Source organism: Lissotriton vulgaris, chromosome 7 (genome assembly GCF_964263255.1).
Source record: "Lissotriton vulgaris chromosome 7, aLisVul1.2, whole genome shotgun sequence".
In the NCBI taxonomy this organism is placed as follows: domain Eukaryota; kingdom Metazoa; phylum Chordata; class Amphibia; order Caudata; family Salamandridae; genus Lissotriton; species Lissotriton vulgaris.
The window spans coordinates 241,315,658-241,340,237 of NC_141695.1; the positions used below are offsets into that span (position 1 = coordinate 241,315,658).

The following is a 24,580-nucleotide window of genomic DNA, read 5'->3' on the forward strand; positions in this document are numbered from 1 at the left end:
CTACTTTAAGTCGTTGATATGACTTGCGATGTAATGGCATGCATGGTAACAACGCAGTCATTGTAACGACGGTGTTGTGAAGTCATTTATTGTGGAAACAGCATTGTAAACGCTCTTTCCCGACAGGATGAAGCAGAGCCTTCTCATTCTGTGATATTGAAACGGAGACTCCACAAAACAGCATTTTTAAGGACATTCATTGGAAAGCTAGCACCTGAATCAAAATCTGAAAATTATGTTGATGAGCACACCACGTCGAACTGTTACTTTCCTGATGACAAAAGATTTTTTCATCGGGGATTTAAGATAAACATTGTTCATGATGGTGCACATTAACTCCTGACAATCAGTGCACACTTCCAATAACCTACCTTGGGGAGCTGTTCTAGTTACAGGTTCAGTAGTGCTTCCTGCAATGAAAAGTACATGATGTAAGTCAATTGTTAATCGGTGACATATTGAGAAGGACAAGCTCATGGTCTCTCTCTTAAACTAATATAAGCATCAGGGCAGTGCTTTAAAGTACAGTTTTTTGGAAAAGGAAGGTACTCCTTTCTAAACAAAAAATATACATTACACAATGCAGACACTCTTGTTCTATGGTTCTACATTAGAGCATGCCAACCAAAGTGCACAAGCACAGGGAGGGAGCAGGACAGCTCCATATCTTACTAGCTAGGGTGCTGTTCTGCTCTCTCCAGTTGACAACTTTAATTGCCCGGTGGAACGAGTAGAAATGTTTTAATTTTGCCTCACTTTTCTCACTAATACAACACAAATGCAAAGTGGGAAACGCCCTTAATATTAGCTTTTTAACTGGAAGGGATGCCTGCTAGTACATAACCTATGCTTTAGTAATGTCTTTTGGCGCATGGTTGCCCAAAGTGTGCTAGTCAATGGAAAGGGTACAGATCTTAGTAGATATGGTGCTGTCCTGCTCTCTCCATTTCAAGCCATGCAGTGAAGCAACTTTACTTATTGGTTTGCGTTGCATTACTTCTTGAAAATCTGTACTTATATTTTTTAAATAACGTGCCAATAATAATAGCCATGAACTGTGGTAAATAAGTTTACTCCTCCACCAATGAGATGAAATCTTTATTGGACGTGCCAGAGATAACGTTGGTGTTCCCTCTGCAGCCAGTAAACAACTTACAGCAGGTGAACACAGCTATGTCATAGAGCAAAGCAACACTGGAAATATCATGGAACAAAATATTTAAAGAACCAGAACATCATATTATACATTGTACAACCTTAAGAATACAACACATCCTCTACCCTTTATCTCCTATAAATACCAATATATATATACATAATGTAAAAACAAGAATGACATTTTACATTATAACTAAAAGAAACACAAGGTAAAAAAAACAATTGAAGCAATTGACAGTTTAAACATGTAATAAAATATCGAAAGAAAGTTCGAAGGGGAGAGAGATTTCAGATATCCTTCTACAAGAAGAGAGATCTCAGAAATCTCTACTTACATAGTCTGTAGATGTCTAGGTCTTTGAGGCATAACTCAATTAGCGGTGCTATCACCACTACTTGTTGGCACCACCATGGGTGAACTTTCCCCAACTTCATCATCACTCATGAGAAAATAAGGATTAAAATTTATCACCTTCACTATTCACCTCATGACCCTTGCTCTTCTCGTAAAGAGTTACCATTCTCAAATTACAGTTTTCACTATTTTACAACGTTACAAATCTACTGTGAACCGTGTTGACCTTGTATGGACCACGAAATTTACTAAACCCAGCACTAATATGACCAGGTTTAACTTTGACCAAATTATGATGACACCCAATTGGTGTTTTCCCTGGATGGGAAACCAGCGGTGTCTATGGATACGTTCCTGTAATGTATGCATCAGACCGCTAGCTGGCTCAGGAAAAACTCCCTGCAATTCAATCGGGGAAAAACAGAAGTGGTATATTGCTTCACTACTAGAATGCCTCAACATCTTCCATTGGAGTTTAAACTCACTCACAAGGATAAACCCTTGGCTCCGGTCAAAACAGTGCGTAACTTGGGGGTCTTGGTAGATGATAACCTCCAAATAGAGTCACAGGCTAACAAAACAGCCAGTGTCCGCTTTTCCCTGTTGCAGGTCCTTCAGCAGATTCTCCCACTACTGCCTAGTGATACTAGACCTTTTGTAGTAAGGAGCATAATTCTGAGTAGACTGGATATCTGCAACTCCCTGTATTTTGGAGCACCACAATTCATCTTGCAGGGGTTGCAGAGAATCCAGTCTATAGCAGCAAAACTGGTGTTAAATAGGCAGTGTAGGTCCTCTACGGCAATGGCCTTGAGAGATCTTCATTGGCTACCTATTAAGGATAGAGTCTGCATTAAATCTTGTTGTATTGTGGTTAGAGCAGAGCAGTTCCATTGCAGGAGAAATTTACTGTAGCAGGGATTCCGTTCTCTTACAGAACTGTGCCTAGAGATCCGAAACCTCAGTGAATTAGGGTGACCCAAAACTCACCTCAGTATCCAAAATCCCCTTACCGAGCTAGCTACAGTGTCTCATTGGTCATAACAAACTCCCAATGACTTAGACAAACCAGAACATGAACTTAGGTTACTTCAGGTATCGTGGAACACATGAACACTCTTTCGCTCTATAAACATTTCAAACCAGAACGTGGAGTAAATGAGGACACGTGCACTTTTGAAATATTTATTATTCAATGCAAGGTTCTCAAACGCAGTATCTTATATAATACAAAAAGACATATTATAAGAATCAGAGCTATCAGCATAGTTACTAGTCCATAATAAGCAAACGGTGATAGCATATTATAATGCTAAAATCAATAGAAATTAATAACACCTATTTCTCGCACTCCCTAATTAGCATACTATATTATATCTAAGAAGGTCTCATTTGGGTTTTAGCAGGGCGGGCCCATACCTCTAAATGTCAGGAGGAGAGGATCACATCATCTGCTGCCTGCTCTCTGCATGCGAAGCATCATCAAGTGTGTTTTTGCATTCTCAGTAACTCTATCTTAAACCCGCTTAGAGCCCAATGTTGGCAGCAACTGTATTTGTGTTATGTCTAATGTAGTGCGAGGATCAGGCCTCCCAGCAACCTTGTGTTAGGTTATTCTTAGAGAGTTCAGCACTCAGTGTGCAGACAGTGTACCAAGCACGACTGATATCAGAGCAATAACATATTATTCTCAAATAAATCACATCTTTCGTCTAGGTTGAAAGCTACAATAACAATTATATGTTGTGTGCAAACTGAAGCCGAAAGAAAATATGTTGTTTAAACATTTAATAAACTCATGCTAACTTAACACAGTATATAGAAAAGCAGTAACTATATGACACCCCCCCAATGAGCCGAGGACGGTCAAAAAAATAAACCAATACTAGAATAGAGGCATAACATGAAAGCAGAGTTCAACAATATTGAGCCAAGCTAAATGTATGTAAATGTGTATATAAAAACTATATAAAAATATGTACAAATGCCTATAATGGCCAAACAAAATGCAATTAAAAGTTTCAACTCGAGGCCAAGCATAAAATTATAGGCCTAGATCATATAAAGTCAAATGTTCGTAAGAAAAAGGGCACTTTTCAAAAATACCAAAAAGTCATGTGCCATAATAATGAAAGTCTCCAAGACATCTCCTGATTGGACAGAATATGCAAAATAGGCAGCAACAGCCTCCAACATGAAATCACTGTTATCATCCGAAAACAGTTCAGCCATCCAATTAAGCAATGGGAAAGAACATACGTGCTCCTCCAGCACCGGATCCTCTAGCAACATCAGAGGACAACTCGTGGGATCTCAAGAACGCTATGTGCCAGAAACTCATGCGCCGCTGCGGGTATGTCCCACTGACCCATTAGTCCATGCATCGCTACCAAGGCCATAATCCTTTCGCCAGAACAAACTAACTCGTGAGCAACTACGGGGCCCATCAGGTGATTAAAATCGATGTCAGGAGATATCGGCAAGCAGAGACACAAATCAATGGCCCAGTCGAAATCGCAGCTCAGGCAATGAAACACAGGCTGGACACATGTGAAATAGGAAAATCGAAACGATAATCCAAATGCCATGCTTAAAGTCGCAAGCGGCAGGGTGCCATAGTAATCAAGCATCCGGTTGCAAAACAGTGTCAGAAGGAGCTGAGCGTCTTCTTGCGCAGGACGGGCATCCATGTTTTAGGGAGCAAAATAATATCAAAATGGCTGCAGCCAAAGCCAGCAAAACAGGGAATCCACCAAACAAACTTGAAAATATAGAATGGAAGAACGCAGGGATGACACCAAAAACTTTTTCAAAAGGTAGTCACGAGACCACTGCTAACTAATTTAAAAAAATGAGCTAAGCCAGACGTGGAGGAGGCATTAAAGATTTGATGAACTAATTCGCAGAAATGAAACGGCAAGTCAGTACTTAAAAGTGCCTGCACCTCTGTGCGTGTGTTAGCTATGTGAAGGACATAGGTTTCACGGGCCGAGCTCAGGGCCACTTCCTTTTGAGACAAAAGAGCCCTCATTCTACTCATACCATTGAACTCCGCTTTCAAGGTTGGGATGCGCGGCCAGATGGAAACATCTGAATTCCCATGTGTGGGAGGATATAGTACATTTTTGCAACACACCACACGTTCTGATACAGTAACAACATAAGCGATACCGACCATTAACCCACAACACTCTTCGTTATTTAAAAGCAAATAACTACAATTTGTCAATAATGTAAATGTGGGAACAATCGCTGGTACTGGTGTGCCTTTCAAAACACAGGCTAAATTAGGCCAGTCCTGATTACAAGAACCATGTAACTGGATGTGTCTGCATATTAATGAACGGTCAGGCGACTGCGTGCATTCTTCACCATTAACCACATGCGCGCTAGCGGAATTCCGCTCCTACGCTGAGATTTTCAAAAGCGCCTGTTACGTGACGAGCTGGGCTCGTCATCAGCGTGCGAGGAGGCTACCCCATGACGAGCCCAGCTCGTCATCAGCGTGGAAGGGGTTAAGATTCACTTCCTTTCCATCCTTCAGACATCTGTATGTGTATGGTAGAGACCATGCCTCATGGAGGAATGCGCTGCCTAGTGGTTCATATCGCCCTATTGCAATATACCGCATACAAGTAGTGAATTTGTACAAAGCAAATGGTAATGTAATTAATCCATGGATTAGCCATGTTGCAGCAGCGGCTTCAGCTACAGAAAAAGGTAAAAATTCTAACTTTTCAATATGTAACATAGAAAATGATGCATCCCAGATTGAAAGCATGCGCTGCTTGTCAGTCAAATTAAATTGAGATAAATGTTTTTTCCTTACGACCTGGAAGTGGTGGTAATATGACTGTTCTCGTGCCCTTCACTCCAAGAACTCGAACCGGTGCACGATATGAAGGACCAAATTCTTTCTTGTTATCGATCTTCTCTCGAACCAGTTCTCCAACTTGGGGTAGCCAGCCAACTACCGGGATCCGCAACGTATCATCCGAGGTGGAGGGCAAATGTTCCTTAGCTAGACTGTCTCTGGTCTTTTGTAGATCCTGTAAAACATTGCAATGTTCATCTACGTCAAAGGCCGCGGCCTGGCCCTTGCAGTCTAGACCGTCGAGGTCAGGTACATACATCTTGATACCAAAGAGCATTTCGTATGGGGTCCGCCCACCCAGAGACCTTCTAGGGAGATTATTAAGCGCACGCTGCACGCCATTGAGATGGGCCAACCAGTTTCTGCCAGTGCCTATAACTCGAGCTGTCAAAGATTGCTTTAAGTCACGGTTCATTCGTTCCACTACACTGTTACCCTTAGGTCTGTACGGAGACGAAAACTTGACTTGGACCCCCAATGAAACCATAGCATCCTTATACGCCTTAGAGCCGAAAGCCGGCCCTGATCCGAATGGAAGGTACCACAGGCAAAAATCCCTGCAAAGAGACGCAAATCCTTAATGACAGTCCGTGAATCAGCGCTGCGATGGGGCCATACCCACACAAAGCGTGTGCATGAATCAACTGCTACTAAGATGTACTTATACGCAGTATCAGAAGAAAAAGGACCGCAGTGATCTAAATATTCACAACCTAGCCGTTTATTAGATATGTACAACTGTGTCTGAGGCAGACGCGCAGCAGTTGAAGGTTTAATCTGCTGGCAAATGTCACATTGAAGGACATAATCGCGCGTCTGTTTGTACAGTCCCCGCCACCAGAACCTCTGTTGTAGCTGAGTTACAGTGGCTGAGACGCCAGCATGCGCAGACGCCACACCTTCATGCGCCGCTGTAATCAAAGTAGCTCTGCGATCCGAGTTGGGAATTAAACGTTCGCCAACTTCAGGAATTTTCATATAAGGAACCTTATCGGGACTTAAGTGGTATGTGTACTTCGAAGGGAACCCCGCAGGATATTTACCTCCCTTCTCAGTGGCAGCAACAGCCGCCAAGATGTCATCATCTATTTTACTTTTGGACCATGTAACTGCAGCAACTAAGTATTTTGATACTGCTGACTTCGCCACTTCATCTGCAAGCGAATTTCCGACAGCATGGACTCCCACACGCTGGCGGCCAAGAGTATGAATCACAAACACGAGTGGTAAGAAAACAAGTTACTTACCTGTAACTTTGGTTCCCCAGTGTTGGTAACTTTCATAGATTCCCATGCTTTGTATCATTCCCCGTCGTCGGAATGGGAGCCTCGGTAAATAGAAAATAGTAAGTAAGAAAGTAGTAAGCACAAAGTGAAAAAATAGGCCTAGGCCTCATCTCATTTTGTAGCTTATCCACCTCTTTTTGTAAAAGAGACCAAACTTTTGCAGTAGCCAATCAGAGCAGCCTCACCCCATAGAACCTTCCTAAGAGAAGCTCAGAGCCTCAGATTTTCATAGCCGTTGTGAACAGCTATCCCACAAGACAATAAGACTGAGCTTTACCAGGGGAGGCGGATGGGCGCATGGGAATCTATGAAAGTTACCAATACTGGGGAACCAAAGTTACAGGTAAGTAACTTGTTTTCTTGCCCCAGTATTGGAACTTTCATGAATTCCCATGCTTTGTATCAGAGTAACCAGCAGTAAATAGAAAAAGCATATTTTGCATTTCATGTACCTGAAAATGTCACACATACTTCTGATAAGAAAACCAGATACACATTAGAATCATAAAGCATAACAATAACAAGTAATACGAAATATGCAAACAGGAAGGCGGGATAGAAAGGAAAGCTCACCGACTTATTGGAAAAGGTTCCTCAAAACCGCCTGGCCCACTGCCGCATCCTCTTTCAGAGAAGAATCCAAGCAGTAGTGGCGAGTGAAGGTGTGGACACTGCTCCATGTCGCCGCTCTACAAATGTCCTTGATTGGGACACCTGCAAATAGAGCCGTTGATGAAGCCATTGATCTTGTAGAGTGAGCACGAACTGCTCGCTGAAGTGGTTTTCCAGCTGCCTGGTGGCAAAAATGTATAGCACTGGAAATCCAGCGGGAAATACAGGTTTTAGAAACTGGACACCCCTTGCGAGGAGCACTGAATGAAACAAAAAGCTGTGAAGATTTTCTGAACTGTTTTGTTCGCTCCGAGTAGAATTTCAGGCATCTGTGAATGTCCAAAGAGTACAAAGTTCTTTCCGCAGGTGTGGAAGGTTGTGGAAAGAACTGGCTCATTTAGATGAAAGATGAAATTCGGAGGGCACCTTTGGAATAAATTTAGGATTTGTTCTTAGGATGAGAACATTATTTTTGAACTGTAGAAAAGGTTCCTAACTCTTCTAGCCGATGTCAAGGCCAAGAGAAGAGCCAGTTTTTACGAGAGAAACTTAAGGTCAGTCTTATGAATAGGCTCAAAAGGGGCTTTCATGAGATATGCCAAGACTAAATTCAAATGCCAGGCTGGTGGTGGAGGCCGGACTGGAGGAAAGACCCTGAATAAACCCTTCAGGAATTGTTTGATAACCCTTGCTGACCACAGGGAAGGACCTGATGATGAACGTCTGAATCTAGAAATGGCCGCTAGATGTACCTTTACAGAAGACGGAGCCAATCCATATTTTGCCAGAGAAAGGATGTAAGGTAAGAGTTGGTAAGGTGCAGAAGTATATGGATGTAGACCTTCCTTCCGACACCAAACACAGAATCTTTTCCACTTAGCCCGATAGGTCTTGTTGGTACTAGGCGCACGGGCCTGGGCCAAAATGTCCCTACATTCTCCTGAGAGATTTAAACCTTGGAACTCTCGGAACTCAGGAGCCACGCTGTCAATCGCAGAGACTTCAAGTCCAGATGTAGAACCTGTCCGTGAGCCATTGTCAACAGTGTTGGAACAGGATGCAGGAGAACTGGCTGATCCTGGGAGAGGAGGAGAAGTTCTGAGTACCAAAACTGTCTGGGCCATGCTGGAGCGATCAGAATCATCCTGCACGGCTCCACCTTGAGCTTGCTGATCAATCTCGGGATCAGCGGAATGGGAGGAAAGGCGTAAACAAAGGCGCCGGACCAAGCAATCAAAAGCGCATTCCCCAAGGATTCCCGATGGTGAACCCTGCTTGCGAAGGACTGGCATTTGGCGTTCTGGGGAGTTGCAAACAGGTCGATGGATGGTGTCCCCCATCGTGCAAAGAGTTCCTCCAGAATGGTCTGGTCCAGTTCCTACTCGTGTGAGACAGTCCTTTGGCGACTCAAAGCGTCCGCCCTGACATTGAGTGTCCCCACTAGATGATCCGCTGAAAGGGTGATATTGTTCTGGATTATCCAATTCCAAAGTGTCTGGGCTTCCCTCGAGAGGGTGGAGGATCTCGTTCCGCCTTGCTTGTTTATGTAGTGCATGGCTGTGGTGTTGTCTGTACGAACCAGCACTGCACGGATCCTCAGAAGAATAGCTTGTAGAGCCAGACGGATAGCGAGAAGTTCCAGGAGGTTGATGTGGAACTTGACTTGGACTGGACTCCAATGACCACTGACCTTCAGCTCCTGGAGGACCACTCCCCATCCCTCCATGAAAGCATCTGTTGTCAAAACTATGGGAGATGGTGGAAGTTGGAACGATAAACCCCTGGAAAGATTGTCTGTTAGCAACCACCAGCTGCTTGCCTTTCTCATTTCCAGGGTAACGACAATCCTGTCGTCAAAGGAGCCTGTGACCTGACGCCATTGCTTGTCCAACTGTTCCTGCAGTGGACGCATTCTGAGCCTGCAGTGTGGAACCAATGGTATGCAGGATGAATTCGATCCGAGAAGCGATTTGTACTTGCGAACTGTCAGCAACTTTCGAGTTTGAATAAGACAGGCTGAACAAATCAGCGTGGTTTGGCGTTCCTCTGAAGGAAAGGCTAGGTAACACTCTGTGTCCAGGATGGCCCCTAGAAACCTCGCTGTCCTGGAGGGGCATAGAACTGACTTTTCTTTGTTGAGCTGAAGACCTAGTTGCTCGAACAGTTCCCTGCAGGAAGTGACTGCCCTGGACGCTTCCTGGGAAGACAGAGCCTTCAGCAGCCAATCGTCCAGATATGGAAAGACCTGTATAGCCTGTCTGCTGAGAAAGGCTGCTACCGGAGCCAGAATCTTTGTAAAGATCCGCGGAGGGGACCGGAAACCAAACCGTAGTACTTTGAATTGAAAGTGGCTCTTGCCCACTGTAAATCGAAGATATTGCCTGTGAGCTGGATGAATAGGAACGTGGAAGTAAGCATCTTCCAAATCTAGGGTCGCCATGCAGTCCCCTGGATTGAGAAGGCGGAGGATGTCCTGAAGAGTGACCATCCTGAAGGACAACTTGACGAGATAAGTGTTGAGCTGCCGTAGATCTAAAATTGGACCCACTTGTCCTTTGTCTTCCGAACCAGGAAGAACCTGGAATAGAACCCTTTCCCCTTCTGAGAAAGGGGTACAGGCTCTACCGCCCCCTTGGTGAAGAGTTGGTGGGCTTCGAGATGAAGGAGTTTGAGATGTTTGGGAGGAAAGGCGTCTGGCGCTCTTGTTGGAGGAAGGTCTTGAAACTCCAACGTGAGTCCTTCTTTGACGATCTGCAGGACCCACTGGTCCGATGTAATGACCATCCAGTTGTTGAGGCAATGGGCAATCCTGCCCCCCACTGGTGTTAATGAGGGAACAGGAACAGTGGAAAGAGCCACCTGGCCACTATTGTTTCCTGGTGTTGTCTCTCCTTTGCTGCCCTTGTCGTCCTCTGGGCTGTTGGCGAGAGAAAGAACCCCTCTGAGTGTATTGAGGTTTATATGTCTGGCTAGATTGTGAGCGGGAAGAGTAGCGATTCTGATTGCCTCCTCTATAAGTGGAGAATCCTGTACCTCTTGCTCCTCTGAAGGGTACCTTGCGATATTGCAATGTTCCTAAGGACTTGGCTGTACCGGTGTCCTTTTTGATGCCCTGCAGGGCGTCATCAACGTGTTTGCCAAACAGCATTTCTCCGTCGTATGGCAGATCCAAAATTTTATTCTGCACTTCCTGTCTGAACCATGTGGCCCTTAACCATCCTTGGCGTCTCAGAACAGCCGAACCGGCTAGCGCTTGAAATGCTGTGGTTGCTATATCCATAGCACAATCAATGACCTCCGAAGAGGCCTGCTCCCCCTCCAGCAATATTTTCTTCACTTCTTCTTTAGAGGAATCCTGTAATTCCTCCACAAACGGAAAAAGGTCGCACCACATCTGGCGATCGTAACGTCCCAGAATTGCTAAAGCATTAGCTGCCCTAACAAGAAGACTGGCCATTGCAGAGAATCTTTTACCCACATTGTCCAGGCGCCTGCCCTCTTTATCTGGCGGTGTAGTTAGCGGTGTGGATGGATTTTTAGATTTGCTCTGGGCGGCCTGAGAAATGACCGAGTCCGGTTTTGGTTGACCAAGCAGACACGCCGGACTGCCATCTGGTGCCTTGTACTTTTTCTCCAGTCTTGGTAGCACCGGGAGGACTGTGGCCGGGTTATGCATAGCCTTCAGGCCCTCAGACCAGACATGCTCAATGATTGGTATGGAACGTACTGATTTCCAGAATGGTTCCTTAAAATCATATAAGAAACATTCGGACTGAACCGTGGTCACTGGGAGACCAAATCTCTTGGAAGCCCGTTCCATCAGGTTGTGAAAACCTCCAACGTCCGCTGGAGGTGAGGTAGCGTTAACTGGATCAGCGACGTCTGGATCCCGTGGGTCATTTGGATTCCAATCCACTTGTTGGTCCTGGTCAGGATCCACTTGTTGGTCCGCATCAGAAGAGGCCGTATCATCATCTGTATCATGCACTTGCACCACTTCTTGTGGGCGCTCTTCAGGCGCAGTGGTATGCTCTCTTGGAGGCAAAGAGTGTTCTGCCACAGGTTGTAACGATTGAGGCGGAGGCGTCGGAGGACGCACTCGTTGAGCTTCTTGGGAAGTAGGGAAATGCTTCCGGTAGTCCTGCAACATAAGTTGTAGATCCGTAATCAAACTGGATGGCATCGCCACCATCCCTTCTTGCGACTGACGGGAAGGCTTCTGCAAAGGCATTTGCCTGGTAGTTGTGACCTCTTCCCCATAGTAATGATCAGGAACATAGTGTTGGTGTTCCATCTCTCCTTCCTCAGAACTAACATCCTGAACCTTAACTTGTAGGTCAGAAGGGCTGTACGCTTGTCCAAACTCGCTAAAAGCCTCTTCATCAGAGTCGTCATCCAACAGAAGACTAGGTGGAAGTTTTTGAACCTGTCGCGGAGACGTCATCGCTGGTGTTATTTGCTTCCTTCTGCGCGAAAAAACAGGTTTTTCAGATGAGTCCGTTGTCGACGACATCGTCGACGAGGTTGTCGTCGTTGACGGTAACTCTTTAAAGGACTGCGTCGTCGACGGAAGCGCCGACGAAGATACTGCTCTCGTCGTCGAGAATTGCGTCGTCGACGAGCAGAATCTCATCGTCGACGATGGAAGGAGTGTCGACGGAATCGTCGACGAGCTCGTCGTCAGCATCATGGATACAGGAGTCGTCGACACGGTCGTCGTCGACGTCGTCCTCGTCGTCGTCATCGCCGTCGAAGCCATCTTTGCTGTCATCGTCGTCGACGTGGAGAAGGTGATCTTCGTCGACGACGAACAGACATCAGGTGTCTTGAATACCGTCGACGGTGCAGGCGTCGTCGACGCAGCCGTCGTCGACGAGCCCGTCGACGAGGCAACTTTCACAGAGCTATCCTTTTTTACAGACGTCGTCGACGTACCTGTGTTTTTCACCGTCGACGACCGCTGTTTCTTGTCCGAAATGACCTCCTGTGCTGAAGTCGAAGGCTTCTTGACCCCTCTATCCTTCTCAGAGGGAGGTGAAGAGATAATAGTAACCTTTTTCACCTTTTTTGAGGGTTGTGACTCCTCAGGCTTACCCTGCCTCTCCTTTTCACCGAGGTGAGGAGATTTTTGGGAAGCAGGCCTGTCAGACCTATCAGAGGTCCCTGGTAAGGCCTTGTGAAGGGACTAGCCTGAAGTAGAAGGGGGAGACCTACCCCTCTTCTGAGACTTCTTTGATGACACCACCGGCGAGGAGCCTTCACTGTGTGAAGACACAATGTCCTTCATCTTCTGAAGCCATGTGAGGAGACATCCTTCCCTGTCCCTCAAGGTCTTCGATGAGAAGGTTCTGCAAATCTGGCAGCTTGTAGGTTTATGGTCCGGATACAGGCAGTATATACAGTCCATATGTTTGTCTTCGACAAACAACCTCTTCTTGGAACAAGTAGCACAGGCTCTAAAAAGGGCTTTTTTCTCCTTGTCAGACATGACTGAAAGAAATCCAAGTTGTTGAAAAAAGTAGGTTAGAAACTGAAGAAACTGAGCAGAGCTCAATGGAGACTCCCTTGCACATTGTGCGGTAGAAAATCTGAGGCTCTGAGCTTCTCTCAGGAAGGTTCTATGGGGTGAGGCTGCTCTGATTGGCTACTGCAAAAGTTTGGTCTCTTTTACAAAAAGAGGTGGATAAGCTACAAAATGAGATGAGGCCTAGGCCTATTTTTTCACTTTGTGCTTACTACTATGGTATTTTCTATTTACCGAGGCTCCCATTCCGACGACGGGGAATGATACAAAGCATGGGAATCTATGAAAGTTCCAATACTGGGGCAACTTTTCTTTAAGTTCCGCCACTCGGACCTAGATCATTTCATGTTTTGTTGTGCTACCTTTGGAATCACGAAATTAATTCTGAATCCAAAAGAACAAGTTCTCATTGTAAGACTGGACACAGTAGTAAGAGTCACTTACGATTAAAGTCGTCACACCAGGATCTGCATACTCCAATGCAAGCATCAGAGCACGAAGCTCAGCTAATTGTGCAGTGCAGTCCCCAAGTGTCTGCGTGTGCACGACACTGAACTTGAACTCATCGTTCACCATAGCACCGACCACAATGGCGCATGCGGAAACGTAGGCATGTTTACAGTCATGCGCAACCTGCGCCGAACCATCAGTGTAAATGATGCAATGGAAATCCTCCCACGGCCGCATTGCTAAAGGAGCCAGATGAACGAATTCATACTGTAAGTACTCCTGCGACCGTAAAGTGGCGTCAAAAATAAATGTGACATCTTGGGATGTCAAGGAAGCAGCCCATTGTATCCACCGAGGGTGCAAAGCTTTGGAATTGGTTACACTGGCTTTCGTAACTGCCTCCAGGGCAGGACACGGGGTAACAACCAGCATGCGTTTTCCCTGTGACAGGGCACGTTCCTTGAGAATCGGCATCTGCACAGCCGTTAAAACTTTTTCCACAGTGGAAAAACGCATTTCAGCCGAAGTGTACAAGTGTGACTTGTAAGCTATAGGTACTGTATCTCCTTCATTAAAAGTTAGGTACGTGAAACCTACCGTCCCAGGGACAATTCTTATCACAAGGTTGGTCTGGTTATCACGAGTCTGTAAATATTCAGAAGCGAGCAAATCAGCTTGCAAAGACTGCAGAATAGCTGAATGCTCAGGCAGCCAGCATGATTTGGAAAAAGATGGTTGTATGAAAGCATACAAAGACTTGATACGCTGGGCATATTCCGGAATGTATGTTCTCCCGAAATTTAAGAAACCCAGCAAAGACTGTAATTTTTTCAGTGTTGTCGGAGCACGCAACTGTGCACATTTCTCCAGGAAGTGAGGAGCCAATCCTTTTCCTTCATTGTTTAGTTCATAGCCTAGAAACAACACTGTGAACTCTGCAATGTGCGATTTTGCAAAGTTAAACTTGTAACCCATGTCTGCAAAGTTACAAATAATACTGTTCACTCGACACAGATGCTCCCAAAGCTCGTCGTCTGTGAGATAAATGTCATCCACATACGAACAAGCATCCGGGTCGATTCTCTCCAACAGAGAGACAATGCGGGCGGAAAAATCTCCAGGACTATTCTTATAGCCCATTGGGAGACTCCAAAACATTTTTGGACACCGCCGTATGTGAATGAAGTCCATTGGGCACTTAGACTGTACAATGTATGGGCATAAAAACCATTGGAAATGTCAAGCGTGGTTTTGAACCGCTTACGCACAAGACTATTTACAAGGGCAGAGCCGTGAGTATTCTGTACTGCACAGTTACGGCAATGCGAGTTTAAATGCCGGTAATCCAAAACCAAACGTTATGAGCCGTCCGGCTTGTTCACAGTAAAGAGGGGGTTATTCATCGGTGACACACATGTTTCAATTACACCTTGATATTCCAATTGTTCAAGGATAGCCGCGACTGAAGCTTTTGCTTCACGTCAGATGGGATATTGAGGTTGAGGCTGCGGCTGAGACCGTAAAGGAATCTCGTGGCTTGGGGACAATTTATTCCAGCCACATTGATTGCGGTACACAGCCGGTGCAAGCGCCAGAGCCCACTCTTCTGCAAAGTGCAGCACTTCCACTCTCGAAACAGTGTTTGTGAAACTGGGGAGGATTACCTCCTCCCCTCGCGCAGCTGCAAGAACAAAAGGTGGGGGCCAGTCAGCCTCCGAAAGCAAAATGTCATACGTAGACCAAAGATTTTCCCAAAATACCCCTTTTATGGTACGCTGTATGTCACCTTCAATTAACAGGACAATTTCAAATAGTCTATCAGGGGGAGCAACTCTTGTATCAGCTGTTTCAATCACAACATCAGTGTCAGTCGCTGTCACCTTCAGTAGTGGACGGAGGGCCTCTCTCACTGTGGTAATCTCCGCCGCGCTGTCCAGCAAGGTCAGAGCCCACATCAGATTCTGAAGCCGCGTTCTCACAATCTGGGGCATATCGATGCGCCGTTAAGGCTGCGACTTTCTTCTTGGCAAACTGCGGTCTCTGAGGCGTAGAGCCCTCCTGCTTGTCTGCACCGTTGCGCGGGCGGGGCTGACCATGTCCTTGCTGGCCACCCCGGCCCCTGCCGCCCCCTCCACCACCGGTTGACGGAGCCGATGAGTCCTGAAAGGAATGGGGAGAGCGTTGGTCAGAAGCCTGAAACCTATCAGGAGATTGAATCATCGCACGGTCGCGCAAATCATAAACACGTTCCGACTGCGCAGGCAAGGGAGACGCAGGGCGAGATGTCTGAGCCTGTTGTTGCTGTTGCTTACCCTGTTTCTGTTTTTTAGGCCAATTTTGTTTTTTATTGGAATTGGGTTGAACCGCTGCTGCCGAAATCTGTCCCTGGGGCTGCTTTTTCTTTTTATAAGAAAAAGGCTTAAGACCTTTGGCATTGCGGCCAACCGTTTTATAAGCCGCCACAATTATCTTCGCTACTTGTCGGGGTTTCTCGGGATCGGGAATCGCCTTTAACGCGTTAGCCACCTGAAAGTTCACTGCATCCCCCTTGACATTCGCAAGGATCAGATCGCAAACCACATCAACGGTGTCACACAGGCGCATACCCAATTCATCCGCAGACTCCAGTCCGTGATCATCTTGAACACGTTTAAGGACCGTAGACAGATTGGACATAGACGGGGTGCCATAGCACCTCGAATAGACCGCTGCAAAAATCTTACCCCATTACTCACAGTCAACAAGCTCAGGGGACAAATCCTTTGGTAAGCTAAGCGTTAGAATCCGGTGCTTCTCACCAGGAGTCGTATTCGGAAATACTACTTCCAGCTGGTCAAACTTCTCGGCAAGCCAGAAAGGAAAATCATCCTTATCCTGGGGCTTCTTGCCCATTACGGAATTCACCATGACAGGACTGATTTTCAAACCAGCCTGCCCTGCCGGAAGGGCTGCACCTCTAGGGGCTGCCCCTTGAACATTACGACTTGTGTAATGCACAAGGGCTCTAATCACGGCAATAGCGACTACATGAAGTCGCCTAAGTTCACCTAAGTTACAATTGCCGTGATTAGGGTGAGGAGTAAATCCAGCCAAAGCGGGCCAATTTGCGCCCGGAATGGACAAAGGACCTAATCTCGGAGCGGTCAAAGAATGGGGTAGGGCGCCATCAAACCAAACTCCATGCTGCCAAACATCAATAGGAACTTCCTGTACTCTGTACGGAGCATACTCAGCAGGCAGTGTATGAGTGGAACACAGCAGAATTTGCGTCCACCGCCGGAAATGTCACCCACGAATAAAACAGTTCGTACGGGTAAGCATGTTCCGCACTCACCACCAGAACCACAGCCAAGCCATCCAAAGGAACATCATAAGCCCGCAAATGATCACGCACCGCAATGCGACTATGCTGCGGGATGTCCACGGCTTGTGCCATGACTGCACAGGAACGTGAAAAAACAAGATTACTTTGTAGCACAACTGGGTAGTAATTCAAGGAAACCGTTTCAGATAGATTCAAGCTTGAAAAGACCTATTTCAAAAATAGGTAGGTTTTTCCGACACCACCGGTTTCCGGAAACGGGAAGGAAGGGGTTAAGGAATGAATGATATACTACTCGAGTGTCATGATATAAGACCTCCAACCGTTGGGCACCATGTAGCAGGGATTCCGTTCTCTTACAGAACTGTGCACAGAGATCCGGAACCTCAGTGAATTAGGGTGACCCAAAACTCACCTCAGAATCCAAAATCCCCTTACCGAGCTAGCTACAGTGTCTCATTGGTCATAACAAACTCCCAATGACTTAGACAAACCAGAACATGAACTTAGGTTACCTCAGGTATCGTGGAACACATGAACACTCTTTCGCTCTATAATCATTTCAAACCAGAACGTGGAGTAAATGAGGACACGTGCACTTTTGAAATATTTATTATTCGATGCAAGGTTCTCAAACGCAGTATCTTATATAATACAAAAAGACATATTATAAGAATCAGAGCTATCAGCATAGTTACTAGTCCATAATAAGCAAACGGTGATAGCATATTATAATGCTAAAATCAATAGAAATTAATAACACCTATTTCTCGCACTCCCTAATTAGCATACTATATTATATCTAAGAAGGTCTCATTTGGGTTTTAGCAGGGTGGGCCCATACCTCTAAATGTCAGGAGGAGAGGATCACATCATCTGCTGCCTGCTCTCTGCATGCGAAGCATCATCATGTGAGTTTTTGCATTCTCAGTAACTCTATCTTAAACCCGCTTAGAGCCCAATGTTGGCAGCAACTGTATTTGTGTTATGTCTAATGTAGTGCGAGGATCAGGCCTCCCAGCAACCTTGTGTTAGGTTATTCTTAGAGGGTTCAGCACTCAGTGTGCAGACAGTGTACCAAGTGTACCAAGCACGACTGATATCAGATCAAGAATATATTATTCTCAAATAAATCACATCTTTCGTCTAGGTTGAAAGCTACAATAACAATTATGTGTTGTGTGCAAACTGAAGCCGAAAGAAAATATGTTGTTTAAACATTTAATAAACTCATGCTAACTTAACACAGTATATAGAAAAGCAGTAACTATATGACATTACTTGGTATAAGCTCAAGAGACAGTTTCGATCCTTTAGCGCAAATCTGTTGTGCATATGGCTGGTTTTAAACTGGGGTGGCATGGTGAGCAAAAGAAAAATGGATTTAGACCCAGGAGTTAATGCATGATTTGTTCAGCATTCTGTCCATGATTTGTTTGCATAGCACTTTTTACCCTAAGTGGGATGGGTATGCCTAGAGGTGGGTCCCTTGCTCACTGTGCCACTGGATTCAAGCTAGACTGGCTGATGAAGGGTGATACCCAGAAACTGTTTGCAGGATCCTTGTTTACTGTCCAGGGAGGGCCCGGCTGGATAGTTACCATGAGGCACAGGGTCAAGACTGATTTGCATTTGGCTGGGTCTAAATTGGGGTGGCATGTTGAGAAAAAAACTGTGGATTTGCCCCAGATCTCTTGACTGGAAGGGAATGTGTGATTTAATCAGCATTCCGTCCATCATATGTATGCATAGCACTTTTCACCCTAAGTGGGATGGGTATGCCCAGACGTGGGTCCCTTGCTCACTGGGCCACTGGATTCAAGCTAGACTGGCTGATAAAGGGTAATACCCTGAAATTGGTCCCAGGATGCTTGTTTCCTGTCCAGGTAGGACCTGGCTTGGCAGTTCGGTCTGAAATCTTCCCATGAGGCAAAGGATCAAGACTGATATGAATATGGCTGGGTCTAAACTGGGGTGACATGGTAAGCAAAAGAACAATATATTTAGTCCATATCTCTTGACTGGATGTGAATCTATGATTTATTCAGCATTCGTCCATCATTTGTGTGCATAAGACTTTTCACCCTAAGTGGGATGGGTATGCCAAGACAATGGTCCTGGCTGGATCTGAACTACTGGATTCAAGCTATCATGGCTGATGAAGAGTAACACCCAGAAACTGGGCCCAGGATGCTTGTTTCCTGTCCAGGGAGGAGCTTGCTTGGCAGTTCGGTTTAGACTGTTCCCATGAGGCAATGGATCAAGACTGATGTAGTTATGGCTGGGTCTAAACTAGGGTGGCATGGTGAGCAAAAGAATGATGGATTTAACCCAGATCTCTTGACTGGGGATGAATGTATGATTTATTCAGCATTCCTTCCATCATTTGTTCGCATAGCACTTTCGACCATAAGTGGGATGGGTATGGCCAGACGTGGGTCCCTTGCTCACTGTGCCACTGGATTCAAGATAGACTGGCTGATGAAGGGTAATACAAGGAAACCGGTCCCAGGATGCTTGTGTCCTGTCTAGGGAGGACCAGGCGTGGCAGTTCGTTCAGGACTGTTCCCATGAGGCAAAGGGTGAAGACTGATGTGCATATGGCTGGGTCTAAACTGGGGTGGCATGGTGAGCAATAGAATGATATATTTAACCTAGATAACTTGACTGGGGGTGATTGTATGGTTCAATCAGCATTCAGTGCATCATTTGTGTGCATAGCGCTTTTCACCCTCAGTGGGATTGGTATGCTGAGACCTGGGTCCCCTGCTCACAGTTCCACTGGATTCAAGCTAGCATGGCTGATGAAGTGTATTACAAGTAAACCGGTCCCAGGATGCTTGTTTCCTGTCCAAGGAGGACCTGGTGTGGCAGTTTGGTCTGGACTGTTCCCATGAGGCAAAAGGTCAAGTCTGATGTGCATATGGCTGGGTCTAAACTGGGGTGGCTTGGTGAGCAATAGAATGATGGATTTAACCTAGATCCCTTGACTGGGGTGAATTCATGATTTATTCAGCATTTCATCCATAATTTGTTTGTATAACACTTTTCACCCTAAGTGGGATGGGAATGTACAGACGTGGGTCCCTTGGTCACTGTGCCACTAAATTCAAACTAGCCTGGTTGATGAAAGGTAATTCCGAGAAACCGGTCCCAGAATGGTTGTTTCCTGTCTAGGAGGACCTGGCGTGGCAGGTCGGTCTGGACTGTTCCCGTGAGGCACAGGGTCTAGACTGATTTGCATATGGATTGCACTACACTGGGGTGGCGTGGTGAGCAAAAGTACAATGGATTTAACCCAGATCTCTTGACTGGGGGTGAATGTATGATTTATTCCTCATTTCGTCCATCATTTGTTTGCATAGCACTTTTTACCTTAAGTGGGATGAATATGCCCAGACGTGGGTCTCTTGCTCACTGTGCCATTAGATTCAAGCTAACCTGGCCGATGAAGGGTAATTCCCAGAAACCGGCCCCAGGATGCTTGTTTCCTGTCCAGAGAAGTCCTGGCCTGGCAGTTTGGTCTGGACTGTTCTCATGAAGCATAGTGTCAAGACTGATTTGCATAAGGGTGGGTCTAAACTGGTGTGCCAAGTTGAACAAAAGAACGATGGATTGACTTGTTTGTGAATATATGATTTGTTCAGCATTCCGTCCATCATTTGTTTGCATAGCACGTTTCACACTAAGTGGGAAGAGTATGCATAGACATGGGTCCCTTGCTCACTGCGCTGCTGGATTCAAGCTAGCCCGGCTGATGAAGGGTAATATCGTGAAGCCATTCCCAGGATGCTTGTTTCCTGTCCAGGGATGACCTGGCTTGGCAGTTCGGCTTGGGGTTGCATGATGATCAAAAGAACGATGGATTTCACCCGTTCTCTTGACTGGGGGTGAATGTATAATTTATTCAGCATTCCGTCCATCATTTGTTTGCATAGCACTTTTCAACCTAAGTGGGATGGATATGCCCAGACGTGGGTCCCAGGCTCACTGTGCCACTGGGTTCAATCTACCCAGAAACCAGTCCCAGGATGCTTCTTTCTTGTCCAAGGAGGACTTGGTTTGGCAGTTCAGTCTCGACTGATCCCATGAGGCACAGGGTCAAGAGTGATTTGCATATGACTGTGTCTAAACTGGGGTGGCATGGTGAGCAAAATAACGATGGATTTAATCCAGATCTCTTGACTGGGTTTGAATGGATGATTTATTGTGCATTGAGTCCATCATTTGTTTGCATAGCACTTTTCACCCTTAGTGGGATGTCTATGCCCAGACGTGGGAAACGTGCTCACTTTGCCACTGGATTCAGGCTAGCCCAGCTGATAAAGGGTAATACTCAGAAACCGTCCCAGGATGCATGTTTCGAGTCCAGGGAGGACCTGGCGTGGCAGTTCGGTCTGGACTGTTCCCATGAGGCAAAGGGTCAAGACTGATGTGCATATGGCTTGGTTGAAACTGGGGTGGGATGGTGAGCAATAGAATGATGGATTAAACCCAGATCTCTTGACTGGGGTGAATGTATGATGTATTCCTCATTTCGTCCATCATTTGTTTGCATAGCACTTTTTACCTTAAGTGGGATGAATATGCCCAGACCTAGGTCTCTTGCTCACTGTGCCATTAGATTCAAGCTAATCTGGCCGATGAAGGGTAATTCCCAGAAACCGGTCCCAGGATGCTTGTTTCCTGTCCAGAGAGGTCCTGGCTTGGCAGTTTGGTCTGGACTGTTCTCATGAGGCATAGTGTCAAGACTGATTTGCATAAGGGTGGGTCTAAACTGGTGTGCCATGGTGAACAAAAGAACAATGGATTTACCCAGATCCCTTGACTTGTTTGTGAATATATGATTTGTTCATCATTCCATCCATCATTTGTTTGCATAGCACGTTTCACACTAAGTGGGATGAGTATGCGTAGACATGGGTCCCTTGCTCACTGTGCCATTGGATTCAAGCTAGCCCGACTGATGAAGGGTAATATCGTGAAACCATTCCTAGGATGCTTGTTTCCTGTCCAGGGATGACCTGGCTTGGCAGTTCGACTTGGACTGTCGCCATGAAACACAGGGTCAATACTGATTTGCATATGGCTGGGTCTAAACTGGGGTTGCATGATGATCAAAAGAACGATGGATTTCACCCGTTCTCCTGACTGGGGGTGAATGTATAATTTATTCAGCATTCCGTCCATCATTTGTTTGCATAGCACTTTTCAACCTAAGTGGGATGGGTATGCCCAGACGTGGGTCCCAGGCTCACTGTGCCACTGGGTTCAATCTACCCAGAAACCAGTCCCAGGATGCTTCTTTCTTGTCCAAGGAGGACTTGGTTTGGCAGTTCAGTCTCGACTGATCCCATGAGGCACAGGGTCAAGAGTGATTTGCATATGACTGCGTCTAAACTGGGGTGGCATGGTGAGCAAAAGAACGATGGATTTAATCCAGATCTTTTGACTGGGTTTGAATGTATGATTTATTGTGCATTGAGTCCATCATTTGTTTGCATAGCACTTTTCACCCTAAGTGGGATGTCTATGCCCAGACGTGGGACCCTTGCTCACTTTGCCGCTGGATTCAGGCTAGCCCAGCTGATAAAGGGTAATACTCAGAAACCGTCCCAGGATGCATGTTTCCTGTCTAGGGAGGACCTGGCGTGCCAGTCCAGTCTGGACTGTTCCCATGAGGCAAAGGGTCAAGACTGATGTGCATATGGCTTGGTTGAAACTGGGGTGGCATGGTGAGCAATAGAATGATGGATTAAACCCAGATCTCTTTACTGGGGGTAAATGTATGATTTATTCAGCATTCCGTCCATCATTTGTTTGAATAGCATTTTTTACCTTAAGTGGGATGGATAACCCTAGATGTGGGTCCCTTGCTCACTGTGCCATTAGATTCAAGATAACCTGGCTGATGAAGGGTAATTCCTAGAAAGTGGTCCCAGGATGCTTGTTTCCTGTCCAGAGAGGTCCTGGCTTGACAGTTCAGTCTGGACTGTACCCATGAGGCACAGTGTCAAGACTGATTTGCAGAAGGATGGGTCTAAACTGTGGTGCCATTGTGAACAAAAGAACAATGGTTTCAACCCAGATACCTTGACTTGTTTGTGAATATATGATTTGTTCAGCATTGCGTCCATCATTTGTATGCATAGCACGTTTAACCCTAAGTGGGATGAGTATGCCTAGGCATGGGTCCATTGCTCACTGTGCCACTGGATTCAAGCTAGCCTGGCTGATGAAGGGTAATACCACAAAACCATTCCCTGGATGCTTGTTTCCTGTCCAGGGAGGACTTGGCTTTGCAGGTCGGTTGGGACTGTTTCCATAAGGCACAGGGTCAAGCCTGATTTGCAAATGACTGGGTCTACACTGGGGTGGAATGGTGAGCAAAAGAGCAATGGATCTAACTCAGATCTCTTGACTGGGGGTGAATGTATTAATTATTCAGCATTCTGTCCATCATTTGTTTGCATAGCACTTTTCACCCTAAGTGGGATGGGTATGCCCAGATGTTGGTTCCTGGCTCACTGTGCCACTGGATTCAAGCTAGCCTGGCTGATGAAGGGTAATACCCAGAAACCAGTCCCAGGATGCTTATTTCCTGTCAACGGAGGTCCTGGCTTGGCAGTCTGGACTATTCCCTTGAGGCACAGAGTCAAGACGGATTTCATATGGCTGGGTCTAAACTGGGGTGGCATGGCGAGCAAAAGAACAATGGATTGAACCTAGATCTCTTGATTGGGGGTCAAATATGTTTTATTCAGCATTCTGTCCATCATTTGTTTTCATATGACTTTTATGTAGCAAGGAAAGCGAGAAAACCCGATGGACAACCATGGGATAGGATGGTCTACCCCCAATGAAAGATGTGAAAAAAGATTTGCAAATGGTACATTTTAAAACAAATTAAAAAAAAATAGTGAGAAAGCAAGAAGCTTTATAAAGCAATTGTGAACATGAAGTCTTGAAATTTTTTTTTTTTAAACTTTATTGTGGAAAGTGTTTATCACAGCTATTACTTCTAACACAAGATGGAGGGAGAGAAAAAGTGGATTCAGTCTCCCCGGGTATAGTACATAAACAGAGTGGAATCCACTTGGGCAGTTTGAGTTAATCCCTACAGTGGGGGAGAACGGTGTTGTTTAAATACCCCTCACACACAAACAGGCCCCTTGGTGTCATGCTTCATCATCGGGGTCTTTGCACCCCTCTACAGGATGCGACGTGCTACGACCGACGACTACGTGGGAGCACTTTTTATTGGACTATGTGTGAAAGTGTGTGGGGTACGAGGACGTATGTGAGTGGTGAGTTTAAAGTGAGTGAAAGATAAAAAATACCTTGCTCGTGAGGTAGAAAAATAATTTTTTATTAAGCCCCCGGCTGGTATTGTTAAAAAGGGGTGCAATGTGAGGTTGTGAGTGTATAGTTAAGTACAACAACCTCATTTGTGCGTCTACATGGACATGTTTCGGAGTTCAAAGCCTCCTTCTTCAGGACGGGAATTTCACAGAGACCCACCTTACTCACATGTATGTACGTATCAAAGTGAATTATACAAAAGTTACAAAAAAAGTGAACTATAGGTGTAATGTACCTAGTTGCTAGATCATTAGCGTAGTCTTTCTTCGCCGAATCGGCGTGTGGTGAAGACTCAGTATATAAGGATATAATGCCTCATGAGCCTTTTACGTTCAGGAGGGTTCCATCTGGCACAATAGGGCGATGGTTACTCTGGACGAAGTTCGACCTCCACCCCTCAACGCGGCTCCGATGATACACAGCTATTAGCCACAACCCAGAGGCCGGCAGCAGAATTAGCAGTAAGATTTCTCTTATAATCACTTATACACAGCCCATGGCCGACACCCCGGGGGTCCGGCGGCGCTTGAAGTACCATCCTGTTTACACATAGAAATACATATATGCAATTCCTAGGAAGTACTATGCGTGATCCTCAGGAGTGGCAATGTAATCTGGTCCCCACCTCTACCGACTC

At 45.8% G+C, this 24,580-nt stretch overlaps 1 protein-coding gene across 3 annotated transcripts in view; it reads right to left on the reverse strand.

The window, feature by feature from the left end:
• LOC147701285 (uncharacterized) overlaps window positions 1-24,580 on the reverse strand; it is a 525,848-nt gene that overhangs the window by 351,423 nt on the left and 149,845 nt on the right. For all 3 annotated transcript variants that reach the window (XM_086928608.1, XM_086928609.1, XM_086928610.1), the window contains exon 3: window positions 372-410. In XM_086928608.1, the coding sequence (XP_086784734.1) occupies window positions 372-410 (39 nt within the window). The remainder of the gene's footprint in view (window positions 1-371; window positions 411-24,580) is intronic.